The 25456-nt window shown below is 53.3% G+C and overlaps 8 protein-coding genes across 8 annotated transcripts; 3 read left to right on the top strand and 5 right to left on the bottom strand.

Annotated features, from left to right (window-relative positions):
* Positions 1–515: 515 nt before the first annotated feature.
* On the bottom strand, positions 516–3548 carry Z520_05779 (uncharacterized protein; the record flags this gene model as incomplete). The annotated part of the gene is made up of 1 exon (XM_016776282.1): positions 516–3548. The coding sequence occupies one exon, from the start codon at positions 3546–3548 to the stop codon at positions 516–518; it is 3033 nt and encodes a 1010-aa protein (XP_016632601.1).
* A 554-nt stretch (positions 3549–4102) lies between these two features.
* Z520_05778 (uncharacterized protein) lies at positions 4103–5110 on the bottom strand (the record flags this gene model as incomplete). The annotated part of the gene is made up of 1 exon (XM_016776281.1): positions 4103–5110. One exon carries the CDS (start codon positions 5108–5110, stop codon positions 4103–4105), a length of 1008 nt encoding a protein of 335 aa, XP_016632600.1.
* Positions 5111–5638: 528 nt separating this feature from the next.
* Positions 5639–8896, bottom strand: Z520_05777 (uncharacterized protein; the record flags this gene model as incomplete). Its single annotated transcript, XM_016776280.1, has 2 exons — positions 5639–8809; positions 8864–8896. 2 exons carry the CDS (start codon positions 8894–8896, stop codon positions 5639–5641), a joined length of 3204 nt encoding a protein of 1067 aa, XP_016632599.1.
* A 3378-nt stretch (positions 8897–12274) lies between these two features.
* Z520_05776 (uncharacterized protein) lies at positions 12275–13477 on the top strand (the record flags this gene model as incomplete). The annotated part of the gene is made up of 4 exons (XM_016776279.1): positions 12275–12352; positions 12410–12605; positions 12663–13075; positions 13133–13477. The coding sequence occupies 4 exons, from the start codon at positions 12275–12277 to the stop codon at positions 13475–13477; spliced, it is 1032 nt and encodes a 343-aa protein (XP_016632598.1).
* A 907-nt stretch (positions 13478–14384) lies between these two features.
* Positions 14385–15787, bottom strand: Z520_05775 (uncharacterized protein; the record flags this gene model as incomplete). The annotated part of the gene is made up of 2 exons (XM_016776278.1): positions 14385–14776; positions 14839–15787. The coding sequence occupies 2 exons, from the start codon at positions 15785–15787 to the stop codon at positions 14385–14387; spliced, it is 1341 nt and encodes a 446-aa protein (XP_016632597.1).
* Positions 15788–16860: 1073 nt separating this feature from the next.
* Positions 16861–18339, top strand: Z520_05774 (uncharacterized protein; the record flags this gene model as incomplete). The annotated part of the gene is made up of 1 exon (XM_016776277.1): positions 16861–18339. The coding sequence occupies one exon, from the start codon at positions 16861–16863 to the stop codon at positions 18337–18339; it is 1479 nt and encodes a 492-aa protein (XP_016632596.1).
* Positions 18340–18719: 380 nt separating this feature from the next.
* Positions 18720–21343, bottom strand: Z520_05773 (uncharacterized protein; the record flags this gene model as incomplete). The annotated part of the gene is made up of 2 exons (XM_016776276.1): positions 18720–21264; positions 21315–21343. The coding sequence occupies 2 exons, from the start codon at positions 21341–21343 to the stop codon at positions 18720–18722; spliced, it is 2574 nt and encodes an 857-aa protein (XP_016632595.1).
* A 680-nt stretch (positions 21344–22023) lies between these two features.
* Z520_05772 (uncharacterized protein) lies at positions 22024–23007 on the top strand (the record flags this gene model as incomplete). The annotated part of the gene is made up of 1 exon (XM_016776275.1): positions 22024–23007. The coding sequence occupies one exon, from the start codon at positions 22024–22026 to the stop codon at positions 23005–23007; it is 984 nt and encodes a 327-aa protein (XP_016632594.1).
* Between the last annotated feature and the right edge of the window lie 2449 nt (positions 23008–25456).

Here is a 25456-nt window from a genome sequence, read left to right as displayed (position 1 = left end):
GGTAATGAGATGGATGGAAAATCAGGAAAATGACAAAAATGAGAAAAATGAGAAATGATGGGATTTATCTAACATGATCCAAAAGACAACCTACCTACCCATCTAGGTACCTGAATTGGAAAGTATTTACGAGGGAGCATAACCACCTGCGCTGGAAAGCTCGCGCGAGAGGGTTCCCGACTTTTCGCAAATCCAGGGCATGTACTCGGTACTGCATTGTATGTATGTATGTATGTATGTATGTATGTATGTACCTCGTGCAAGTTGCGAGAAGCATTCCCTCAAAAGTCGTTTCGCTGTCCGAATATTTTCTTTGCGAGAATGTGTTGCCGTACAGGAAGTAAGTAAGTAGCCTTGAAAAGCTCCAATCAAAGCTACCTAATCGAGTAGATTTCCAACTTTCAGTGTCAGTATGTACCTCGTATGATATATGCATTACATTACATGCGTGCCAAATATGGGACCTCTCCAAGTCCCTCCTGCACCTCGTGAATGGATGAATGTGGAGCTCTCACTCAGTATCCGACATGTCCCATGTACAGCCCTGTGTTGGTGTTGGCGGGTTGTCGTCCCGAGGAGGGTTTTGCGCCGTTGAGTTCGCTTCTTCCGCCTGCGTGTGCGCCTGCGACGTCGCCGTCGCCGTCGCCGGCGTCCATCATCTGCGTGTCTGCGCCTGTTATGTTGGTACTATCGAGGTGCCGTCGCTCGCCGCCGAGAAAGGCGTAAGGCGTACTTGTCCAGTCTGTCTCTAGCCCACCTATACCCGGCCTGGCGTCTTGAACTTCTTGTTGATGGTTGCCGGCCTCGTCGCGCTGCTGCGCCGGCGGTCCTGGTATCCAGGCCAGAGGATGCGGAGGAAGCGGATTTGTCGCCGTAGCGTGAGCGGGAGGAGGTGCACTCTCGCGCAGGGACGACAGCATGTCTGGACTTGGCAGCGCCATCCACTGGTCGAGAAAGGCCCAGTCGACGTCCAGGTTCAGGGGCATGGTGCCGATGGATCCGACGGCGGCGGCCATCTCCTCGGCAGCAGCCTGCTCGGCCGAGGACGATGTCCCCGTCGGTGCGGTAGCTGACGATGATGGGTCTGGAGTCGGTGTGGGCGGGAGCAATGTCGTGTTGGGAACGAAGGGAAGGAAACTCATAAACGGATTTGGTCCGAGACCTGGGTTCTGGATGCCCGGCATGAGACGCAGATTCGGGTTCAATGTGGCGCCGCTGTCGTGGACGCTGGAGTTGTTGAACGCCGGCGTGAAGAAGCCGTCACCATCAACATCGCCACCTCGCCCTCCTCCGCCGCTGCCGTGGTTCTGACTTTGCTGGATTTGCGACGACGTTGACGACGACTGATAATCCGGAAAACCCTCCCGGTCTTGTTGTTGATCTTGTACTGTCAGCGGGACCATGGTGAAGTCGTACTGCATCGGGAACATTGCGGAACCCCCGAATCGCCCCTGTTGCATGAATTGATGAGGTTTTGATGAAGTTAATGCAGTGGGCTCTTGTGCTTGACCTTGTTTATGATTGATTCGCACCGCTGCCCAGGGATCCCCCATGTTGGAGCCAGTTGAGCCTGACCATGTCGATTGGGTCCCAGCCTCTGCGCTTGTAACCTCACCCAGCACCACCTTCAAGACGTCTGCCACTCTCTTCGCCTCATTACTCGTCGGACTCAGATCCTCACAGATCCCAAACGCCGCCTTCAAAAGCTGGAACTGCTCCATCATTCTGGCGTCCTCGGAATTCTCGAGTTCTTTCCCTGGGTTCGCCTTCCTCCACATACTCACCCCGAGGCACAGGACCATGGCCGCCAGGTAGAAATCGTTCATCGTGAACGAGCTCAACATCCAACGATCCTGGAACAGTTGACCCCCAGGCTTCAACTCCTTGTGAAGATCCAGCATATGCTTTGTGATGGCAATGGCGGCGTCGGTGCATACTTTGGTAGATGTTGGGTGGGTGCCTTGTGTCATGTATTTCCGATGGAGCACGAGGAGAGATTTGTGGTAGAGGAATTCACAGTTTGTGCGTACCATGATGAGATAGCTAGGGTCGGCAAAGGACTGTGACATAGGACGGATGTGCAGAATCTCGGGCACAGTAGCGTATACGGCGCGGACTTCACGATCGAGGTCCATGACCTGCTGCTGCGAGTAGTCACGGAACGATAGTGCATGCGCGCAGACTTTCCCGAAGGCGGTCATCAGGCGAGTCTTGACGATGAAGTACAATATTTGCGTCGGTTCTTCTTCTGGCCGGGCCAGGGGTAGAGACGTACTATTCTCATCGAAGTCGCTGTCGAGGAGGTTCGATGGAGATAACGTGTCCCAGCTATTCGGCGGGATCTGGTTTGGCAGGCCGAGTTGGAAGGAGACCATGAGATCGAATTGCAGACACATTGCCCACATACGACGCCTCATTTCGCCTTCAAACACGGAGAAATGAGGGAATTGGGAGGGGTCGCGGTGGTAGCCACTTCGGTACGCGAGTCGTACAAGGATGGGGAATATGACGCTGACTTCTCGTGACGGATCGAGTGTGGCCATGTATTTACATTGGGCATAGAGACCCAGAGCTTCCACCACGTAGTGCTTAGGCCGGACAAATCCGCCCAGGCGGAGGCATTGGCAGGCAGCATTCAGAAAACTCATGCGCGGACTTAACTGATCTTCCGGCGTAGAAGGCTCAGAGCCCACGGCTTCGGACAAGGTGGCCGACACGCAACAGATGGAGAACAGTATGGAAACCCAGAGGGGCGACATCTCCAGCGGGTTGAGCCAGAATTGTTCGTATTCTTTCCGAAACTTTGACGTGTGGATGAAGGGAATGACCAGATATCGACTGTTAAAGTAGGTAGAAAGGCGACGGTCGACTTGAAGTCGTGGAGGAAGGGCCTGAGCCAGGATCTGCGAGAGCGAAATATGGCTTGTCGGACCGAACAGACCTTCTATCTCCGGAGGTTCGAGGTCCTCACTCTCATCGAGTTCGGTGGTCGATGGGCGGCCGCCTTGGCCATTGCTGCCGCTCGAAAGTGCCGACTTGAGTTCTTGGAGGCTTTCCAGGATCGCGGACCAGTGGGTTGAGCCGACGTAGCGCGATTCCGACGACCCGTACTGGAGATGTCCTTCCTTTGCGATGCTCGCAGTTGACGTGTCGTTGTCAGGGGGAGAGCCAGGGCTAGCAGCGACTTCCGAGTCTCGCGAAGACTGTGCGCTCGTCGTGTTGCCGACCATTTGCATGACGAGTTGCTCCAGATGCCGGAGCCTATCCTGGGCCTGCCCTCGTTTGTTTGCAACTTGACCCGTGTTCGCGCCATTGGTGGTGGTTGTGTCGGACGCCTTGTGCAGAGGGATGTTACCGTAGACGCAGCTAGCCTCGTCGCCCCGTTTGACGCAGGTCTCGCATGGATGGCTCTTGTCGCATTTCAATTTCTTGATCCTGCAGTTATAACAGGATACGGGTTGTCGGTTTCGTTTGCTGATTTTGTGCCCTGGTTGCTGACTGTCCAGGTTGGCGCGGAACTTGGTAGTCAGAGCAGAGAACTCTGCCATTGAAGATAGCCTTCTTCGTTTGACTCAGAATCCAGTTTCAGTATGGAGGTGCGCGCCTTCCAATGAATACGTTGATCGAAGTAAGACGAGCCAAAGTTCGGCGTCTGATGTCGTTGGCTGGAGTGGCGCGATGCAGCAATTTCAAACGTGCTGACAGCTCGACACTGCAGGTTCAATATCGACCACGAGAGGATGTTGGCGAGGCTACACGATTGGCAAGGGTTGCTAGGCAATAACCACGAGAATAGGAAAGAATAGTTGATTTTGTAGTTTTGAGGAAAGAAGATGATAACCATGATTGATGAAGGTGAGGAAGACAAATGATGATATTAATTGACCCCCGCAGCTCGCATCCTGGCTTCAACCGTTCCAGCCCAACTTGTTCGAGAGAATTGAATTAAAGTCTACCAACTACAACCGCCACACCACATGCCATTCACTGTTGACATGCTTGTCCCGAGGACTGTCACGAATGCAAAGGAACACAGAGAATCAACTATCGTGTCGTTAGTGCTCTGTCCTCGCCTGTCCGCAACAGCCCAATTTCCTTACTGTTAAAGCTCCTGGGTGCACCCAGGCTTGACCTCCTCATACAACGCGCTCAATTCTTGCCAGATCCTTCTCGCTGTCTGGTCTCCCTCGGCGCTCTTGACAAAGGCACTGTAAGGTTTGACCCGACACTCGCTCAAATACTGCCCATGGGTCTCTCTTCCCGCCGTAGCTCCATGCACCAATGTCCGCGCTCCGTGCTCACTAGACCGCCCGATAATTCTGACCAGGGCCTTGGTAGGTGGCGTCGCGAAGTTCTGAAACAGGTTGGTCTTGCAAAGCCCAGGCGCAACATTGTTGATGACCACCAAGGGTTTGTTGGCCGGGTCTTTGTCGGCTGCCTTTGTCAACATCGAAGCCAGGTATTTCACCAGCAGCATGACAATGAGTTTGCTGAGGAAATAGCGAGCCTTCATATCTGCCTTTTTAGGATCCGACAGTGTCTTGAGAATTTGTCCTTCAGCAGGATCGGTTAACTCCTTCGCACTGACAAAGAAATGGACTGCTGATCCAACAATGGCGAGTTTTGGGGTAATGTTGAAGTTTTTCGCAGAATCGCGCAGAAGAGGAATGAGTAGGACAGCCAGGAGAAATGTCGAGATGACATTCACAGTGATAGTCGTCTCATAACCCTCTGCTCGCGTAAACTCCACCAGGTTAATGCCCGCATTGAGAATTGCGGCATCAAGCCTGGGGAGATCTTTGCATCGCTCGGAAAAGGCGACGACGCTTGGGAAGGAGTCAAGATCGAGTTCCCAGATGATAAAGGTCGGCTGCGAATGTCCGCGGGAGCTGCTGGATGCTGATTGCAAGATGGTCTCCCTAGCCTTCTCCCCTTTCGCGAGGCTTCGGCATGCAAGGACGATGGTGCTGCAATTTAATTGCATCAGCAATTTGGCTGCTTCAAGGCCCAATCCAGAATTCGCTCCTGTCAGCAAGATGGTCCGTCCGGTCAAGTCAACTTGAGGTAGTGGTGGAGTCGAAAGCTGCCCGCGAATAAATTGGCCCGCCATGATGTGATGTTGGGTGGAAGCCTGGCTTGTGGTAGTCCAAAATTGAGGAAGAGAAGTGCAAAATCAACACGGAACGGCCTTGAATGAGCAATCGACAGTTAAATATATCATTTAGTCTCGAAAGTCGTCCACGTCTTCTCGGTAGCCTGTGTCCGGAGACGAAGACGTCTTCCGGACCGTGGCGCGGTGTGCTGGCATTTTATTCATTCTCACAATCTCCGACAGCGTCTGCGGAAGTCCAGTTCGCCCTTTAGAGGATATCAACCACATTGGAACTCAGCTAGGCACTTCGAAACTGAAACCGAGGAGATGTCTCTGCCACTATCAGGGAGGGCGTTGGAGGGTCTGACCAATTTGGCAACATGTTAAGTCCGAGTTGTGGAGCACGCACACGGGCAATTTTGATCCGCTGCGACAATCAATGCCCAAGACACTCGAGGCGGTATGGGTCGAAGGAAGAAGCTGCTCCCATTCGTACCTCAAGGGCTCAGGAGCAAGGGGTTTTCTCAGCAAGCTCGTTCCCTGGTCTCATTTTCGTGGATAACGTGAAGTCTCAGCTGATTCGGACCATGGCCGACGGTTCTCGATCAGCCATACAGCATCCTCATTATAACTCAGTAATGCCTGCCGTACTCGTTCCGTGTGCATAAGCGGGGCCAGAAGCATAAAGACCTTGTCCACATAGTCTTCGGAGATTTGAACATGCTGAAGAATGGTGACCAACAACGTTACGAGGGCTTCTAGTAATTGTCCGTCTGAGGACCTGAAAGGGCTGCTGTATGGAGCCATAGAAGACTGACCGGGTGACGAGGCAGACTCGTTTTTCAGCTGCGTCGAATCGCTGGGAGAGATGATCAATCCTGATCGTTTGATGTTCGGGATCCCCACTGACTTCTGTCGCGTTGTTGACCTAAGAACGGTCGAACATGTTTTCTCGAATAGGATTTCAAGCTCATCGAACAACGCCTCGATTCGACTGGACACGAAATCACCTGCGGCACGGCAAATATCGGCCACCGTGAGGGCGGCAGCCCTCGTGATGTACGGCGCATTCGCCGCGGTTGGATCACTCCCGGGCAGCAGTCTGGACACCACTGCCGGCCAGATAGAGTTCACCAAGGGTAAAAAGGTATTCTCATGTCCGGCAAGGAGCGGAGATATCTCTTGCAGCAGTTCCAACAAAGTAGAGCGCACCTTTGGTGAAGGGGACGACAGATGCGGGACCGTGGACTTTGCAATGTTGAGCAGAAGTTGGTGAGACTTGGACATCTTGGCCTCCTCTCGGTCGGCTGCCTGGTCGAATGGCTGATCATCCTCCGTGTCTTCATTCGTGTCGGAGAGGCTTCTGTGCTCCTCGCTCGGTTTACTGTCTTCGGCAGCCGTCCAGGGACGGTGGGGAGCAGAAATAATCTCTTCATGTTCCTTGTCAGATTGGCGCCGTCTTTGTTTCCTGCTTTCCAAGTCGTTGAGGATGTCTTGAAATTTAGATACATGAATCGGCGCGTTTCGGTGGCTTTCAGGAGACCTTCCGGACTGAATCGCAAGAATGGCAGGCTTCTTGGAGCTTTCTGTCACTACGATCTTGAGAACATCGAACAACTGTTCGACGAGACCTGGATATCCGTGGAAGGTGTCCAAGGCGCCAAAAATGCTCCCAATAAGGTCGTCAAGGTGCGGGAGGATGCTGCCACCACAGAGCCGGATCATCATCACTATCACCTGGAGACTTGTTCGCGATACATCAAAGGCATTGAGTCGCAATGCAACAGCATTGATTAGATAGTCCACATTCTCAATCAACATATGAGAAGCTGAATCATATTCGCATGCTGTAGCCAATAGATTCAGAGCCGTCATTGCGTGCTGCTGGAGCAAGGCATCACTGGAACCAAGCAGGGTCAGGACCGGAAACAGTGTCTCCACTAACTCAGGACGGTACGATTGCCTGAGCTGAGAAGCTTGAAGTATTGAACTCTCGAGTGACAGTGCCACCAGCCGCCAGTCTGTGTCCCCTTCGCCTGCGAGATCAGGATATTCTGTCAGGAAGGGCAGAACATTTGAATAAAGATCGCTTATGAGGAAAGGACGGGAAAGCGAGAAGTCACGCGTGGAAGCATTGTCCTCCACCAGCTCCATCACGTCAAATGACTTGCTGCTGTCAGATCTCAAGAACTGGAGAGCGAGCCATGCTGCCGATAACTTTCTGCTGACATCAGGATCATGCAGATGATCAACAAGGTTGCGGGTAATGTTCTGACTGAAAGCGTGTGTCTTGAGGGTTGCGATCAAGCTTTGAAGCTCTTTCGCGGACGACTGCTGGCTCTGGTGACTCAAGACAACCGGCATAAACTCATGTTCCGAGCTTCTAGACTGCTGAACAAGGTCGCTTGGGAGAATCCGGGGTGCCTCACTGACTAGGCTTGAACTTTTCGACCCCGATTCAATAGCTGCTGCGACAGTATCAATTAAAATCGAAGCAAATTTCGACATTTCTTCACCAATGGCATTCGAACTGTCTGTCAATGCGATGAAAGATGTCGTTACCTGCTTGAGCAACTGCTGCTTGGGTCTATCGTCATTACCTTGCATCACTCGGGGAAGTGCTTGGGACCAATCATAGAATTTAGCTTCTAGTATTTCCGTTATCTCTGGCCTCGAGGTCATCAAATATTTGAGAGCGGAATTTGCTCTTGATGCCCTGGACGATCTGCAAAGGACTGCAAGAGTCTCAACCATCAGAGGGACAGACTGAGCGAGGGTCTGCGAACAGTCATCGATCACCGTGAGACAAAGGTTGAGGAGGGCTTCAGCAACATCAGGGCTGTCATGTGTCCTCAGTTTGACCACTTGCGTTAGGGCCAGATCGATTTGAGCGGCAGTCGCATCGAACCAGGATTTGTCCAGTACGACCTCATCATCAGCGCCGCGTGCTTTGGAAGACTTTGTCTGAACCTTGGTACTAAACTTGTCCGAGGCGACTCCATCAGCAAGGACGTTTCTTAAAGCCTCAGTCAGCAGGTCCAAGTAGGCGACAAGGACCTTTCTCGTTCGACGGGCCTGTGTACTGGATCGAAGGACCTTGACCAGTGTAGAGACTGTACGGGGAAGCAAGCTGGCCAGTAATGTTCGACTCTTGATAGCACGCTGAAGCTCAAGAAGGGCGTAGGTTGCACTGATCTGCACGTCCTCCTCCGACGCCTCTGCTACTGCTTCAAGGAGCTGATAGACTAGCTGGTCTACTATGCTCCTGCTGCCAACGCCTTCCAGGACTGCGGGTGCGAGTGAAGCACTTTGCCGGATGAGGACGGCCATGCATTCAAACGAAGCAATTTTCAGCTCCTCTGTGGGAGGCTGATTCTGTTGGTCGGGTCCTCGAGACACCAGCAAACCCATGAGAAGAAGCAACTGTTTGGCCATCTCGGGAAGAAGCTTGTCTCGCCATCCTCTCGACACCAGGATTTGCACGCATTTGACAGCTAGCTCAAGGCCTCGTGATGATATCCGGGAAGATTGATTGAAAACGTGAGTCAGTGGGAAGAAGGCGTATTCGGCTAATTTCTCGTCGAGAAGATCTTCCTCTCCAAGAGAGCAAAGAATGCGGTGTACTTGCTCCAGAGCAAGAAGCACAGACTTCGCAGATGTCTGATTAGCCTTGAGTTTGAGAGCGATGGAGCTCAGTTCGACACAAGGTGGACGCAGCTAAATGGCAGGTTAGTCGTGGAAATTTCGCTCAGTATTTGTGGCGCGACCAACCCGCTGAAAAGCCTGCTGCCGTGAGGACTCCATCGTGGAATGACTGTGGTTTTCCCTAAGGACATGCCGACCGCAGGAACCTGCCTGATTCCGATAGCATATTCGTCCATTCGAAGATGGTACACAGACTTCGGGAACAACTGACCTGCCAGGCTGCTCCTGGAATGACAACAGTACAGCCTGAGCCACAGTGGCGGGAGAAAGCGTGCGGCACAGCTTGGCACCTTGGCATGTTTGGTGACTCCTTGAGTACCTACCTAGCGAGCTAGGTATCTAGCCTTGCCTGGCGAGCTGGCTACCTGCTGATAGAACCTGCATAATTCACAATCAGGGCAAACATCTCGCTGAACCTGCCCATAGAAATTATGCAACATCATGTTTCTCTGTATGTTACATATGTCGTTGAACTGAACAAACCTACGACACTGGGATACAAACTGGCATGGCCAATTCAAGACAGAGTCAACAAATACCTAGGTAATCAACGCTTGCATTGTGCGTCATGCGGGGTGCAATGCGGGGAGCACCACCAGTACGAGGCTCGGAGGTACCAACCTACGGTAGGTAGCGAGTAGCAGGCTAGGTACTCGGCGAGTCGGTATGCACTCCGGTGAACTCCTTATCGCCCTTCACTCGCTGTTGTGCTACAATTGACTCGGTACCTATCCAGGAACATGCAAAAGCCAAGGAACTCTGTTTCTGGGACACGCATATGACTACTCGGGCAGAGTCGTTCCAGAACTTAATGCCAGATAGAAATCTCGCAAGGGCCGATGCGCCTCGAAGCTGCTTGTTCCCTGCCCCACCATGTTTTGGCTGTCGTTTCTCTCTTTGCTTGTCAGAAGGAGTTCGCGGGCAATAGTACTTCGGTGCTAGAGTATTACTGTGCCTACAATCGAAATTATATCCAGGAGCCAAATCGAGTACCTGGCACGGACGTGAAGGGTATTCGGCTATCTTGGACACCATCCCTGTTATCGGGGAAACACGCTTGGGGCGTCATCAATACTGGACAGCAGCTCCACCAGCTATGTGCGGGCCACCAAGACCCATCACACACTACCACTTGCTGGGTTCTGAAGACCTCACAGTACGAAGTACGACCAGAACTCAACATCCAGTGCAAATGTGTTGAGACTTCTGCTTTTCCCCTCCGGCAACGTACATTTTCGCGGACAGAGCAGTGGCCGGGAGGAAACTGTCCAATCTCGGTTTGCTCAGGCATGTGCCAATCAAAATGCCCATCCGAATAGAAGGATGGGCTGGGGAGAAGCATACAAGCGTTGGACGGTGATGCAGCAGGGAGTCAATTTCCACCCTGAAACGATGCTATGCTGCTGGTAAAAGCTCTAGAAGCAAGGAAATCGGCCAGCAACACGAGATGGTGATTCAATCGCAATAATACTTTCGTGGTGCCGCAACTGGGAATCCCCACCCCGGCCATTAAGCAGCTACGGACAAGGCACCCTCAAATGGTTGACAGACACTTGGTCGAGGGTAAGCTAGGCGCCTCCGAGCAGACTGTGACGGGAGCCATGATTTGGCAGCGTGAGGTTGACTGGCCACATCTTTGGTCTCACCGGCCTGCAGCTCTCCGGGCACCCAGCCGGGCCTTTCTGTTTTCTTTGCCCTGCATATGCTGAAGTTAGTGGCGGTCACGGTGGACGCGTCCTCTCCTCTTGTCAACAATATTGGAATTGGCATGGATGTAAGTCCGGAGGCCATGGCCATGGGAGCATCTCGACAATGTCTCTGAATCAGCTGGACACAAGATGCAATTCTTGTGGCGAATATTGACACCCAGTCCCGCTACGATTACCTAGGTATGATGTGATGGCGGTTTTTTAGGGGCCGTGCGGAGGTACCGGTAGAGGGCCACTTGGGAAGAAGTGAGGAGTAGGAACCGCATTGACGAGCTGGGGAGCGCTACCAACATCCTAATTCGTGTCGTCACTGTGGAGCTTGGACGCTCAGGCCAATTTCCATTTCTCTGGGTGCCTGCAGTCGCCGACTCTGGTGCCACCCCAGGCTTCCTCCTGCTCATCAGTAACAGCCTCAGCGAAACGTCTGGTCTGTCGTACAGGCTGGGACGAGGCTCGATTGGGACACGGTGTCGTCGAACCTCTGTACCCCAGAGAAATTAGGAGTGGACAGATGAGCGGCACACCCTGAGTAGAGGTACCTGATGGAGGTCCATCTACACGCCCAAATGCTCCGAAGCAGGATTTTGGTCACGACTGCGGATGGGAATCACCGAGGAGATCATCGATTGGGTGCTGACTCCAAGATCTCCAGAGCCCGATGCAGCCATGATGTTCAGCTCGAATCGCACGGGGCTAGAGTGCGTTAGGCATAGAGTTAGGGATCGCCACGCGTTAAAATGCCCGCTTCAGGGTTGCAAGTCATGCCCGGGAACGGCTCGAGGGGTTTGGGGCCTAGAGAGCAGCTAGAGAGGTACCGGAAGACACCCCCAAGCAGCCCCAGGGACCCGCTGTGGCTGAACGGGTGGCGGTCAAAACAGTCGATTGGACCAGAATCGAGTTTCCCGGTGTCATTGTGTCACAAGGTGGCTGCGGTCATTTACCTGGTCCGGCTGGTAAAGTTCAGCCTCCGCAGTTTCAATGACCTAGCTTGCAAGGGACTAAACTGCCATAGGAACTCGTCGAGCTGTCTGTAACCACTGAGTGGCAGTGAGTGCCACTGCCAGCTCTCACAGCATGAACAACAGCAAACCCAGTCGACCAACCAACCTCCCCGTCGACCCGAATCCCCTGTTGGCCTGGAAAGTATAATTAATGGTGGGAAAACTTGGTTCCTGACTCTGCATGTCAAGCTTTCCTCCTGGTGCTCCTGAAGCGAATTAACACTGACGAGCATCCATCTCGCCATCGACTCGGTGTCCAGCTACTACTACTAGGTAGTACTCCATACTCAGCTGCACCCTGCTGCATAACCTACCTCGGTGCTGCAGACCGCAGACCGCATCGACCTCTGTACCTCGTACCTCATACCGCGTGCCGCCCCTTCAGAGCTGTGCGTTTGCCTGCTCCCTCGTCACGGGCAACAGCGTCTCCACTTCCGTCACTACCCCAGCTCGACCTTCACTTGACCTTCACTCCTTCACTTTCCAACCTGGAAGTCAAAAGCTTCCCACTTCCACCTTCCACCTTCCAGCTTTGAACCCCCTAAACCTCCAATAAAACCTTGTCCGTCAGTTCACTTTGCGCCTCGAGGTTGCTTTCTCTTCCTCTACCACCACTTCACTGCACCTTGTCATCTCTCCTCCCTGCCTTACCCACGACTTACTCTCGACGTCGCCGTCACGTACAGTGCATCATCTTATTGATCGCACCCTTTACGCCGCGTAACACTCACCTTCATCCACGGGCCTTGATCCCTTTGTCCTCAACCATGAAGAGCTTTGTCGTCGCCGCTGCTCTGGTCAGCGCAAGCCTCGCGCAGACATTGTCCAGCCTTCCAGCATGCGGTGTAAGTACCTCGTGCTCTAAGCCGGCTGCTGAGAACGTTGACTGACCTTTGCTTCAGCAACTGTGTTTCAACAACATGGTCGCCGAAGCTCCTAATCTCGGCTGCCCCGATGTCAATGGACAGACTGACGTCGTCTGTTTGTGCAAGAACTCTGACTTCAGCTATGGCCTCCACGACTGCTCCTCTGAGGCTTGTCCGGTTGGCACAGACATCTCACCGATTTTGACGTATGGGCAAAATTACTGCGCCTCTGGTGAGTGAAGATGGACGTCTTTTGCTGGGAGTCGGACAATGTACTGATTCTTGTCAGCTGCTTCTTCCGCATCCAGCGCCGGTAGTTCAGTTGGTCCTCTCTCCGGAACCTCTGTTTTGACTGTTGGTGGTACCACTGCGACTGGCCCAAGTGGCGCCGCTGCTACTGGCACTGCTTCTGGGTCCAGCCCTGCTGCTTCGGCCTCTGGCTCAGGTTCTGGCTCCAGTGGCTCCCCAACGCCAATATCTACCGAGACTCTCTTTTCCACCCTTACCTCCGGCGGCAGCACCATTACCACCGCTGTTGGGACATCCCTCATCTTTGCTGGCGCAGGCTCAGGGGGCAGCGGCGCCTCTTCGACTCCTATCTCGACTGAGACTCTGTTCTCGACTGGCACCGACAGTGCAGGCAGCACATTCACCACGGCTGTGGGCACATCCACCATCTTTAGCAAAGTTGCAGGAGGGGGGGTAAGTACCATCATTCCGTGTTGAAAGGAAGTGTCTAGGATCACTAACGGAACTTAGTCCTCTGCCTCAAGTCATGCGTCTTCGGCCGCCTCTGGCGCAAGCGCATCGGCTTCGTCCATCTCAGCCTCCCTTTCCTCCGAAGTCTCGTCGGCCTCCTCTGCTGCCTCGAACGCTGCTTCGTCCGCTTCGGCTTCTGCATCCTCAGTCGCCAGCTCTGCATCTTCGCATTTGGCCAGTGCCACTAGCTCTGCCGCCTCGGCTGGTTCGTCTGGTGCATCCGGTGCATCATCGTCCGCTTCGTCGGGAGGATCTAGTGCCACAGGTGCGGCAATGCCCAAGGCAACAGTGGCTGTCAATGGTCTGGCAGGTATCGCAGGCCTGGCTGCTATCATGATGCTGTGAATGAAGACACTTGAGCCACATTTGGGCCGGGTAGGAGGGTCGATGAAAATTTCCAATTTGTTTCCACATCACTGTTGATACCCACTTTCGAATGGCGCGACTTGCATCCTTGCTTCACGGGGCAGGGCAAAGGGAACAATCGGCGGACAGAATCTCAGCGCGATTGGGCTTGTTCATGGTCAATGCAGCGTGCCTCTTGATGCGTAACGGATTTTACGGACAACCAAGCGGTACCTTTTAGCACGAGCATAAAACTTCTGCTGTAATAGGCTCGACTGAACGGGCTGATAGCTAATACCAGATGCACTGAACTCGAAACAGAGATAGCTTTTCAAAAGTGCGAGTGTCGTGGTTTTGAACTAATTTGCGCTTGGCTGTCCGTGCTTTGGCTCAGCCTCGCTTCCTCTGCCGACGCATCCGAGCCGCCCTTGCGATCCCTTATCACTAGATTACCTACCTACCTACCTAGGTAGGTAGGTAGGATCCGAAGCACAAGAGCTAGCAAAACACAATTGCCATTGGTACGCTCCGCGTCAATAACCTGGTATGTTTACATGTCACCGGCACCTTTGGACATGCCCATTTTTAGTTGTAGGTATACATTCAGTACTGACCTACACGCGGCGGGGCCGTGCCCATTCATTGCCCCTCGGACAAGGGATAGCAGCCAGCGGGGGTGGGAGAAATCAGTACGTGGGTCTACGGCGTGGTCATGGGCGTCCGCGCTCTGCAGGTGGCTTTGACGGTGATAACTGGAATGAACTCATCCCCTGAAGGGCAGAGCTTAGTTGTGATTGTTTTTGTATTGGTGGCAGGGTATCATTATTACATGGCATGGCATAAAAGTTTCAATACCAATCCGAGAAGAGCAGCAGCACTACAGCAGCGACGAACAGCAGCGACTGTTTCACTCCCAGTCCTCTTCATCGCTCTCCTCGTCCACCTTCGTGGGCGACCTTCCCAGATCGTCTTTCGGGCTTCCTGGGGCCCGGCTATTGGCCCCGCTGACGAGATCGTAGCTGGCGTCGCTGTCGGCGACTGACTTTTCGTCGTGAGATCGACGGCCTTCGGTGGTGGGCTTGAGCGAGCTCGATTCAGCGGGTAAAGGAGTCTGGTGTATTGTGGTTGAGGAGTCGTTGGTGTTCTGGGCGACTAGGACTTTGGGCACTGCCGCGGCGGCGGCGGCGGCGGCGTCGTGGTTGTCCCGCGGCTGGGGAGTCGAAGATGTCGCCTGCTCCTCCTGCTCCTCCTCATCGCTGTCTTCGTCCCAGCCAACTTCCTCTGTTTCATGCGTAGATGCTGTATTTTGATCCCGTCAGCAGACATACTCTGATAGAGTCCAGGTCACAGGTTTGCCATACCTTTGAGAAGCTCTTTTCTCTTTTCTTCTTGCGTCTCCACGACATGTCTCAAGAAATAGTATCTCGTCCAGAAATCTTTGTACTCGACTTTCTCCGGCACGAGCTTCTCCATGGAGCTTCTCAGCTCGCGGTATTTGTCGAGGTCTTGCGCAATGCGTGCGGTCATCTTGTCGATGTCAAACCCCTTTTTGAAGTCGTCCCACTGGTCGCCCGCCCCGCTGGGGTCTTGAGTGAAGCTCGTCATTGTGGTGTGGACGACATGTAGCTGTGCATCAAATCTGCTTGTGTGAATGACTCTTTTGCCTGAGGTAGGGTCTCTACTCTCGAACAGCACCTCGCCAGGCCGGCGGCTTGCGTCCTCTTCGTCGTCGGGAGCAGTTACCGATACAGCGTCTCGCAAGAAATTCCTGATGTTTGTGCCGAACCTCAAGAGCGCCTCATCGGCTGCGTCTTCTGCCCGTTGCACGTCTTTCAGTCTCTTTGCAGCCTCGGCTTTGAACCGCTCGAGGAATGTCTCCGTCTCTTGGATCGTATTGTTCTGCTCACTGTCTTTGCTGGTGCTAGGTAACTCTGTGTCCCCGTCTGTTGTTCCTGAAGCATTCTCCCCCTCCTTCTGTTCCGTCGCGAAACCGAAACCCTTGACACCCTTCAGGCGCAAGGCTTCCATGTCGCTGGCCATTTCAGCGGCCTCCTTCTTCGCCTCCTCGTATAGACTTTCTCCTTGCTTTCTGACATTGCCCCAGAAGCCACCTAGCTTGACACCCCATTGTGAATTGGAAAATGCTTTGAAGGTCTCCTGAAACTCTGCTTGGAGACTCTGTCTAGGAGAGCTTGTCTTTGGCGTGGAGGTATCGTTGGTGTTTGAGATGGTCGTCGCAGGTGTAGGAGTTGTGGCACGATCGCCGGGATTGTACGCCTGTTCAGCAATATGATCGTACGCGAGATCCATGGTATTGGGGAGAAGGGTAGTCAATGTGAGGTTGTGGAGAGGGGCAAACAGATGAGCAGATCAACTAGGGTGCCCTGTTCCAGTGGAACGACTGTATTTAGCGACCGTAAATCTAAGAAAGAGAGCTGATTTGAGCCGCTGTGTTGGGCGTGGTGATTGACGAGACACGAGGCTTCGACGTGCATGGAGAGGTTGGAGGGAGTGATCAAGGGGGATTCGTCGATGACAATCCAGGGACCACGTGAGGTGGACTGGAATCGCAATAAATAATGTGTCTGACAAGTGCCCGACCAATGCTGTCTGCACTAATCTTGGCAGGGTTGAGGTTGTCAGACATGGTGAAGGAGCTCAGCAGAATATCTTGTCACCGGTGGTCCTTTCTCGCTTCTCCCTGTTGTCAAACACTCATGATCAGCCACGCCCCAGCAGATTCGATCACATACCTTTTTCTTTCTGAAGAAATGTTGCTGCCTGCTCAATCTAACCGTGTCCCGTACTGACATTGCATTTCCGATACGATATACGGCACGGGCGCAGGTGTCGCATACGCCGGCGAACCCATTATGGTTCCTCTACCCCTGAGCCCAATCAGTGATCTTCGAAACCTTCCAGCAGACTTTACGCTGGTGCCTGAGGGACTGCCGACATGAGCTTAACCAATCTGATGATGGCAATGCAGACTACTTGTGCCGACAAGTTGGGAAGCCTGATGCCGATTGTGGCAGCATTTGGAGTACCTCGTACACTGCCTCAGTGAGCTAACCCAACCTGGTAACCACTTCGACCTCGCTTGATATAGACAGATTCAATATGCAAGCAGTCGTCTACTGATGTCAATGCGTAGGTAAGTACAGGGCTGACCCGGTAAATGATCAATGTCACGGCTCTGGTGTCCTGCCTCCCTTTCTTTATATGCTCAGTCACTTCCTATATATTCAGGTAGGTATCCTGCTTCCAGCTCAGAACATGTCCCTCACATCTCGACACAACCTTCCGCATATACGTGAATCCAAGATTCTCAGACCGACACCGGGACTTCACACTAATCCTTCGAAGAATATATATCTGAAAGCATGAGTCGCCGCCAACGAGATGGGGCCATCAATCGGGCAACCAAAGGAATTGGCGGTCTCATAGGCCTTGCGGTCGAGGCGCATGCCCAACACAAGAACAAAAAGTCAAGCACAGTTGTCACGCGACATGATGCCCTTGAGGACGCCAACGGCGCAACGAGGAGCGCAACACTCGGTAGTCAACATGAAGTCCGGAAGATCGACGAACAAGAATCACTTTCCGACGAAGACGACGAAGATGAGGAGGATGCTTACGCCCTCGAATCCATCCTTCCACCATCGTACGATGAAGCAATCTCTCCGAGCTCTTCTAGCACGACCCCATTCACGACCATAAAACCCCTCCCATATCCCATAATCCTGCCTCAGCGTCGCCCCCACCGTTCTTCGCGAGGGTTCATTCGAGCATACGCCCCTATCCTCCAAACCCACAAAAACATCTCTCAGACCACCTTTCTCCAATTCCTCAAGGATTTCCAACAGTCCTCACGTGCCTCCCCCGTGTTCCACGCAATCAACATCGGCGCCATAGCCGCCGGGTTTGCCCCCAGCATGATTGCCATGGCCGTAGGCATGGGTGTGCAATTTGGCGCGCAGCATGCCATGGCCATTCAGGAGAGGGTGAGAACAAACAATTTCCTCGACAAGGCGAACAGGGACATGTTTTGGCCCGTGGGGCTGCATGCGATGATCACGACTTTTTCACCCGCTCAATCTAACCAACGAATCCTGGACGTCGACACGGGCCGTCCACTTCCCTCATCTGCCGGCGGAACAACAGACCGACGTGAACTCGCGATTCCCCAATCCGCACCGCTGATCTTCCCAGATGTCGACGAAGAAGTAGCAGGTGACAACAACGGCCAACAGCCAGCGTCGTCTTGGAAGCGGGGATCAAAGTTCGTTAACTCGTACTTTGATAGACGCGCCCAAGCCGCTTATCCCGACACGTACGCCGATTCAAATGCCCAACAGACATTCACCAGCCGCTACAGCGACCCAAACCATCCCGCAAACTCGGGAAGTCCTCTCGCCCTCCTGACAGGTGGCATCATTAACCCCAGAGGCGACCAGGGCGGGCTGCTCTCGACAGCAAGGGACCTCAGGCGATCAAGCTCACACAAGGACGAGGGATTGTTGATGCGGCTAGCACGGACTGTCTCGGATGCTTCTGCTTCTCGATCTCAACCCCATCATAATTCTCCCGACTCGGAAGACCGTGCCACTGGCTATCCATCATCCCGCGACAGCGCTGACCGGCGGCCCCATCGTCGTCAACGACGTGACCGCCGCCGCGAACGGTCTGGGAGCCCACAAGGAGCACATGGAGCAGCGCAAGGCAGTTCCGATGGTGGACGCGGCGGACTCAGGCAAGTGCTCAGACAAGTCCCCTCGATGCAGCAGGGCGTGCTGTACCTCGTCATCGCCGAGATTCCAGACTCGGTGAAAGAGGAAATGGCGCGCACAAGACAAGGGTAACCTAGCCCGAATACATAAACGCCAAGGTGAGAAAAATTAAAGGATTAATGGCGCTGGTTTAAACTAAGTACCTAGTAGTTTGTCTTATATCATGCATTTCTCGGTTTCCCATAAGGTCTGGGTTGGGGATTGCAGATCCGCCTTGTCAATATGTGCTTTCTTTTCAGGTTGCAGGTTCACTTGATGATACAACGAGCAATTCATGGGTCGGTAGGGGAATGATAACATCACATCATATCATGAACCCCTCATACCTCCGAGTCCTCCTCCATCCTCGCCATGACCAACAACAAGTTGGATGATCAATCGAACCAGCGAACACCCGCCACGTATCTAACCACCTCGCTCGTGTCATGTCATTCGTAGTACTCTTCCTCCGCCTAATACTCAAAGTCGTCATCCACGCCAGTTTTGCTCGACTGCTCCTTCTGCATGACCTCCTGCTTCCGATACATCTCTGCTACTTGGGCGCTGCTCGTCGCCTCTTCCGGCTTCTTGTCGTCTCTCCGCTGAATGAACCGAGGAAACCTGAGGCTTATCCCGTTCTTGCCGCCCATTTCGTCGATCGCGGCCCTGTATCTGGGACTCAACGTAAGATCTGCGGTCTTCACTTCCCAGACATGGCGCGGCTCGAACCAGACGTCTGGTTGATCGTTCTTCACAGTCGAATGAGAGTAAAAGGGCTTGGGACGCTCAATCACGATCTCCGAGAGCTCCTTGGCAAGCTCCTCGAGCAGGGATTCTGAGAAGCCGGTGCCGATGTTGCAGACTGTTTCGAAGGTTTGGGTGTCTGGGTTGTACGCCGCAAGGAGGAAAGCGCCATACCAGGAAGTGCGCTTACCTTTGCCGTGATAAGCTCCTAGCACCACGAGATCCAAGGAGTCGCCAATGCCAGCGAGATAGTCCTTCTTCACTTTGAGCCAGTTCCTCGACCGTTTGGACGGCTCGTAAGCTGATTCTTCCGTGTCGAGCATCTTCACCATTAACCCTTCGCAGGATGCCTTGACAGCATCATCGAGCAGGTGCTGAATCTCTTCGACGTCCTTCGCATCGCCAAACTGGGCAAACTGGAATTCACCCTCTGTTGGCACAAAGGCATCATGTAGTATTTCTCGTCTTTCACGGAATGTCTTCTGTACTAGCGCTTCACCGTTATAAAAGAGCAGATCGAAGGCAAAGACACAGACTTTGACAGTGATTTCAGATGTCTTCACATCTTTGCGCTTGCGGGTCATGAGCTGTTGGAAGGGTAGGACTTTCTTGTTTTGAGGATCCCAGGCGACGGTTTCGCAGTCCAGCACAAAACTCTTCGTTGAAGGCTTAACCCAGGTGTTGAGTTTCTCCAGGATATCAGGGTACTTTTTGGACAGATCCTCAGAGTTCCTCGAGAACACGGCTGCCAGACCTTTGAATGCCTTTGGATCCTTGGTTAGTGTATTCTGTGCTGCTGGATACTCGGACATGGCTTCGGGGGCAATGTAATGGATCTGCGAACGCTCCCCATCGTATTTGTATTCGCATGTGAAGTTCTTGCCCTCGAAGCGGTCAAGCACCTCAGTGACAGACTTGGTCGGTTTGGCAAGCATGGGTTTCAGGGGCACTCCCGGCTGCAACTTGCACGTCTCGTGTAAGTTGAAAATGCCATGTTCGAGCATTGCTGGAATGATCACTTCATACGAAGGCAGCTGACTGTAAACCATTTTCAGGGCGGCCTCACCCTGCGCCAATTGATCCGTGGTTGGTACCTTGCCATCTTTCGCAGCCTCGTGAGTCACTACAGCCTGTGCGAGGGCAATGATGACGGTTTTCTCCGCCAGGCCTAGTCTCAGTTTTCCTTCAAGGAAACGAACCAAGAACTTGGCCTCAGACGGTCCTCCTTTGTCCTTGGTGATGTCGACAGTTTTGCTTGTGGATGAGACATCTGCAGACGCCATGAGTTTATTGATAGCTCGAACTTTCTGGTCTTGGGAGCCGTGCCCTTCCATCTTGGCGATATCGAGTAATCCCTGATGGACGCCTCGGACAGTGAGCGGCTTCGGCTTGAACATCTGGCCCTGCTTAGATTTGCTCTTGGCAGCTACCAGACCCAGGTCACCAATCTTTTGATGATCCGCCTTGATGACCGATAGTGAGCGGCCCGAACTCTCTCCGATGGCTTTCATGATCAGGGATTCCCCTATTCCAAGTTCGATCCCGGCATAGTCAGCGGCGAGCTTGTTCAGCATGAGTTGGATCGTAGGCAGGAGATCCTGAGGGGTCAACCGGAGCACCTGCTGCAGAAAAGCCGAACAATAGGCTGTGATTTGTAGCCGCTTTGTCGTGAGTTCGATCAAGGAGAAGGTTGTGCACAGCGCCGCGTAGGGGACGGGTTCGCCAGCCTTCCAATCTGGATAGGGGTCCTTTCCCGTTGATTTGATGGTGGCCTGAACTTTGGCGACTTGTTTCTTATCGACCTTGGGATTCTCATCCTCACTTGCAGAGACATCATCTTCGGCTTCTGAGACGCTGCTGTTCCGATCTGACGATTCTGGTTCCTCCTGCTCTGATTTGACCGTTTTCGAAGATATCTTTTCAGTGTTGGCGTCAGATTTCGACTTTGATGCCACACCATTCGTCTTTGGGGACTCTGTTGGCTTGTCTTTGGATGCAGATGTTGTTCTCCGTCTCTTGACCACAGGCTGATCATCAGAATCTTCCTCCTCCTCCTCATCCTCTAGCTTGTGTTTTCTACTTGGTGAATCGTTACTTTCATCCTTGCCATTGTCGACATCATCCGCGAGTTCTTTTCTCGGCTCAGGGGTCCCATCATCCTCTTCCTCGTGTGGGTCATCCACTTTCTTGCCGTTAGATGTTGACTTCTGGTTGAAGGAGAGGGTAGACTGAGTTTTAGATTTATTGCCGTCTTGCTTGTTCCCGAGGAACTTGCTGTGAAAGTTAGCACCAGTCAGAATCCACCAAAGTGAGAGCAGCTGTACCCAAGAGTTGATTGCCGTCCTTGTGGCATGTTCGGCTGCAGTTGGAGAGACAGAGACTTGAAGGCAAATGTAACAAATCTCGAAGACGGACAGAGGACGGCAGGTGCAAGGAAAGACCGTGACAGGAATGTGAGGTGGTATGGAAGATGAAAAGGCAGGAAGGTTCTGAGAATGGCCTCAGGTGCGAGCACACAACCCAACGGCACCAGTTTCATCCAGGTCAAGGTGTGGCTACAACAATTACCTGCGCGGTCGATTTTTCAATACATCGAGAAGCGAAAGCGCGTTCGACGCGTGGGGTAATTAAGGCCGTTGATTAATTCGCGTCTGTCACGATGAAATGACGTGTGACGTGTGGGAAGCGGCGGAGGCGGATGATGCCTGCCAGGCAAGCCAGGCAAAAGCCAATACTACCTACTAGGTACCTATCATCCCTCGAGCACAGCAAAGGCGTTGAAGAAGCCCGCCATTTACATTTGGGTCCGGCATTGCTCAACCATTACTGTCCACCTCGAGCTTTTCTACCTGCTACTCTCCCAAATGTCAGCCTCCTTGCTGACTTTCCTTTGTCGGACTCGTTCGGGTCAATGCTGTGGTGCTCCTCCCTCCGCCGTTCTTCTTCAGAGGTGCCCCGACTCGAATCTTCATCACCATATTCTTTGCTATCATAGTCGTACTCCTCTCCCCTGTCGGTGAACAGGTGCTCGGGATGGACCATCTCCTTGGACCGGTAGCACTTGAAGCACAGGAAACCACCCCCCCCACACTGGTCAGTGCGCTGGGATATCTCGGTGCCAGCTCGCAGTTCAAATACCTGTACTTCCTGACTGGTCGACACGACTTGCCGTTCTTCTACGACGAATCCGTCGAGCTCCAGCGATCGTTCCTGGATGCCTGTTTGAAAGGCGAGGACCGGGAGGGATGGCTGGTGCCTGGCAAGGTTGCGCCGGTGAATTTGTGTATCCGACGGGGAAACCCAGGTTATAGCAACCCCGAGGCGGAACGGAGGACGTTTCCTCGAAGGATGGAACAGGAGTGGCCATTGGCGAGGACCAGGTACACGGACTATCACCTGCACCCGGTTGGCACTCTAGGCCTCGACAAGCCGTCGAAGGGGGCCGTGGTGAAATGGGAAGCTCTAGACTCGACATCAAGTGTTCGTTTCAAGAAAAAGCCGGCCGAGAAGGAGATTGAGATCACAGGCCATCCATCGGTTCGGCTCTCAGTGTCAGCTAGTCCTCTCAATGGCTCAACACCCACCGAGATCGACTTGTTTGTCACTCTTCGACACTACGACGCTGCCAACCAAGAAATATTCTACACTGGCGCCACGGGAGATGCGGTGCCTGTGGTTCGAGGCTGGCTGCGAGTTTCGCTGAGGAAGACTGTCAGTAGCCCTGGCCCTCTCAGCGCAATCATGCCCGAAAGGGACTACTATTCCACCGACGTCCAGGAGGTGATTGCTGGTGAGGTCTACACCGTCGACGTCGAGATCTGGCCAACCAACGTGGTTCTCCTGCCGGGCGAGATGTTGGAGCTTCAGGTTTCCGGTACGGACAGTGAGAATGTCGGCATCTTTGGACACGATCATCCAGAGGACAGACCTTGGGAGAAGCTGCTGGGTTACAATGAGCTTCACATCGGTCCTCAGCATGAGAACTTCCTCAAGCTCCCGATCATCCCTGAGAAATAGGAGACACTACCTGTATATAATCTTCAGGTGAACAAGGTATATTCCTTAGTAGTAGGCCAAAGATACTAATGATTAGCGTGTTTATTCTGCCAAGGCCGGAAAAGGTCGAGGCCCTCAGCTAATAAATCGACTGTCCCACTTCAACTTCCCCAGGCGAGCAGCTGCCCAACCACGCCAACTTCTCCCTGCCACCTTCATCTCCCATTCCATCTCTTGCTCTCAGGTTATTTATCAACCCTCTCGCTCCCCTTCACCGTCTGCCTTCGTTTGGATTCCCTACTATTTGTCTTTCCCCCTGTCCTCTTCCTCTATTTCCTACCTTCCTCCCGTCTCCCCTTCCTCTGCCTTTTTTTCGCTACGACGTCCAGTCGTCGATGAGTTCGCGTTGTGGATTCCCATGTACACGATGCCCAAAGTCTTCGAGTGATTGCAGCTATCCGACGTATCGAACCCTACGGCTTGGGCCCCCTCCGGAGCTGGGCATTGACTGGAGCTGGTTACTGGTTCGACCTCACTTTGGTGGTTTGGAGCCGATGTCCTGCTGCGGAACCAACGCCACATCGGGCAAGAGGAAGGATACAACTGCAACTCTCACAAAATGTCGAGAATGCAGCAAGCCCCTCACCACATGGAGCCGCTGGCGTGCGGGATTTCTGCCTTTTCCTGCCTCAAGGGGTGGGCGGAGGAGATCTTCTGCGGCTGGTGGGAGGAGTACTCGCGGAGTGTCCGAGAAAGGCTCGGGCAGTTTGGCAGTGACGGATCGTACCTTCGGTCTCGTTGCGAAGAACCGTTGTAAGCCTTACAACGCCCGCCTCCGTGTGGAGCTTGCTTGCTTCTCCTTAGGTAATCCTGGAGTCGCAAATGGTCGTTGGCTAGGCTGGCAGATGTGGTTGTGCCGTCCTTCGCTCTCGGGCGTGAGGTCGGGAATTGCATTCACGGGTGCGCCCTTCGCACGCTGTGGGCCCAAGGGACAGGAGAGGCGTGCTGGTTGTTATAGGCTGACCAGCCGATGAGGCGGCCCCAAACAGGAAGGGCTTGTCCTGGCTCCTTACTGCAGGGTCCATCAGCTGGTCAGCCGGTGACGGCTTGACGGCGGTCGATGTGATCCTTTCTGGATCGCAGGTGATTGCCCAGCGAGTGTGTCTAGCGCCCAAGGCCTTGCCATACCCTTCCACGACGTATTGCTATAATGCGGTCTTTCGAACCGAAGAATACTGGCCAGCCTGGCTGAATTACCCGGTTGTCAAGGAATCCCCTGGAACCGCGGGACACCAAGGAAACCTGTTGTTAGGCGCCCGTTCGCCGAGAAAAGGAACCTCCTGGAACCACGAAGGTGTGAGAAAACGATTCGCTCGCTCTTGAACCCGAAAAGCAGCAAGAACAGATGACTCAAATGCTTTCTTCCTTTGTACAGCACCTCCTCTGGGCGGTTTCCCCAGAAGGAGGACAAATGCTGGCTTGGGCTCAATAAAGGAACGCAGTGTATCTCTGTTCTCAAAACCGTCTGCAAGAGGCGACGAGCTTTTCGTCAATCACAACCTCAAAGAATCATTTGGAAACTCGACCCACTCGTCTTGACGAAGGCCTGTGGGAGATGACCTCTGCTGTCGAATTGCGGCGCAGGAAGCTGTCCAGAGTGCAACAGGCACCTGGATTTTCTGCCTTCTGACACAGAAGGTGCAGAGGTCATGAATACATCCCTTGTGCCATGAGCCTGATCAGCCATGGACTCGGGCATGCCAAAGAGGCGTGAGAGCTATATCCTCTATGCTTGCAACCTGGAGCTGTGACCCTACGATGAGAGAGCACGTAGAGGCTAAGAAAAAGCCCGCGGGGTCAGCAAGAAGAAAGGAGTGAAGAGCGAGAAGCTATCCTCTGTGCTTGCGGCCTGGAGCTATTACCCTACGATGAGAGAGCACGTAGAGGCTGAGAAAAAGCCCACGGGGTTAGCGAGAAGAAAAAAGAGTGATCCAGTCTCGAAACGTCGGGAAAGAAAACATGGGCGGATATCCAATCCTCACTTTGAAATTGGACCACGACCGTCATGAAAATCCACAATACTTTGAAACAATACACGGATATCAGGCCCACGGAAAAAGGCTTGCTATCATTCCATTACCACATTTGCTGGGGGTTCATCGAGCGCGGCCGAGTTCAAGATCCTTCAAAACACAAACTGGTCCCATCGCACCATACCGGCGTTATGGTCCAAAATTCACGTTCGATCTCGGGGGCAATTTTCCGAAGAGGGCGGTCACTGGCGGCAGCGTACCATTCTGAGGGGCACTTTTCCAAATCGAGATCTCAACATCTCAATACCCTCGACCGGGTGACCAGTGCGAGGGTCATTCAAAACGCAAGATTCAACTCTTATATGCGTGCGTGCGTGTGACTGTGGGAGAAAAAGCAATGGACAAGCCAAACCAACCAACCAAACACCGACACCAGC

The sequence above is a fragment of the Fonsecaea multimorphosa genome (assembly GCF_000836435.1).
Source record: "Fonsecaea multimorphosa CBS 102226 unplaced genomic scaffold supercont1.10, whole genome shotgun sequence".
In the NCBI taxonomy this organism is placed as follows: Eukaryota; Fungi; Ascomycota; class Eurotiomycetes; order Chaetothyriales; family Herpotrichiellaceae; genus Fonsecaea; species Fonsecaea multimorphosa.
The sequence above is the reverse complement of the archived record's forward strand: the minus strand, read 5'-3'. Positions and strand labels throughout refer to the sequence as shown.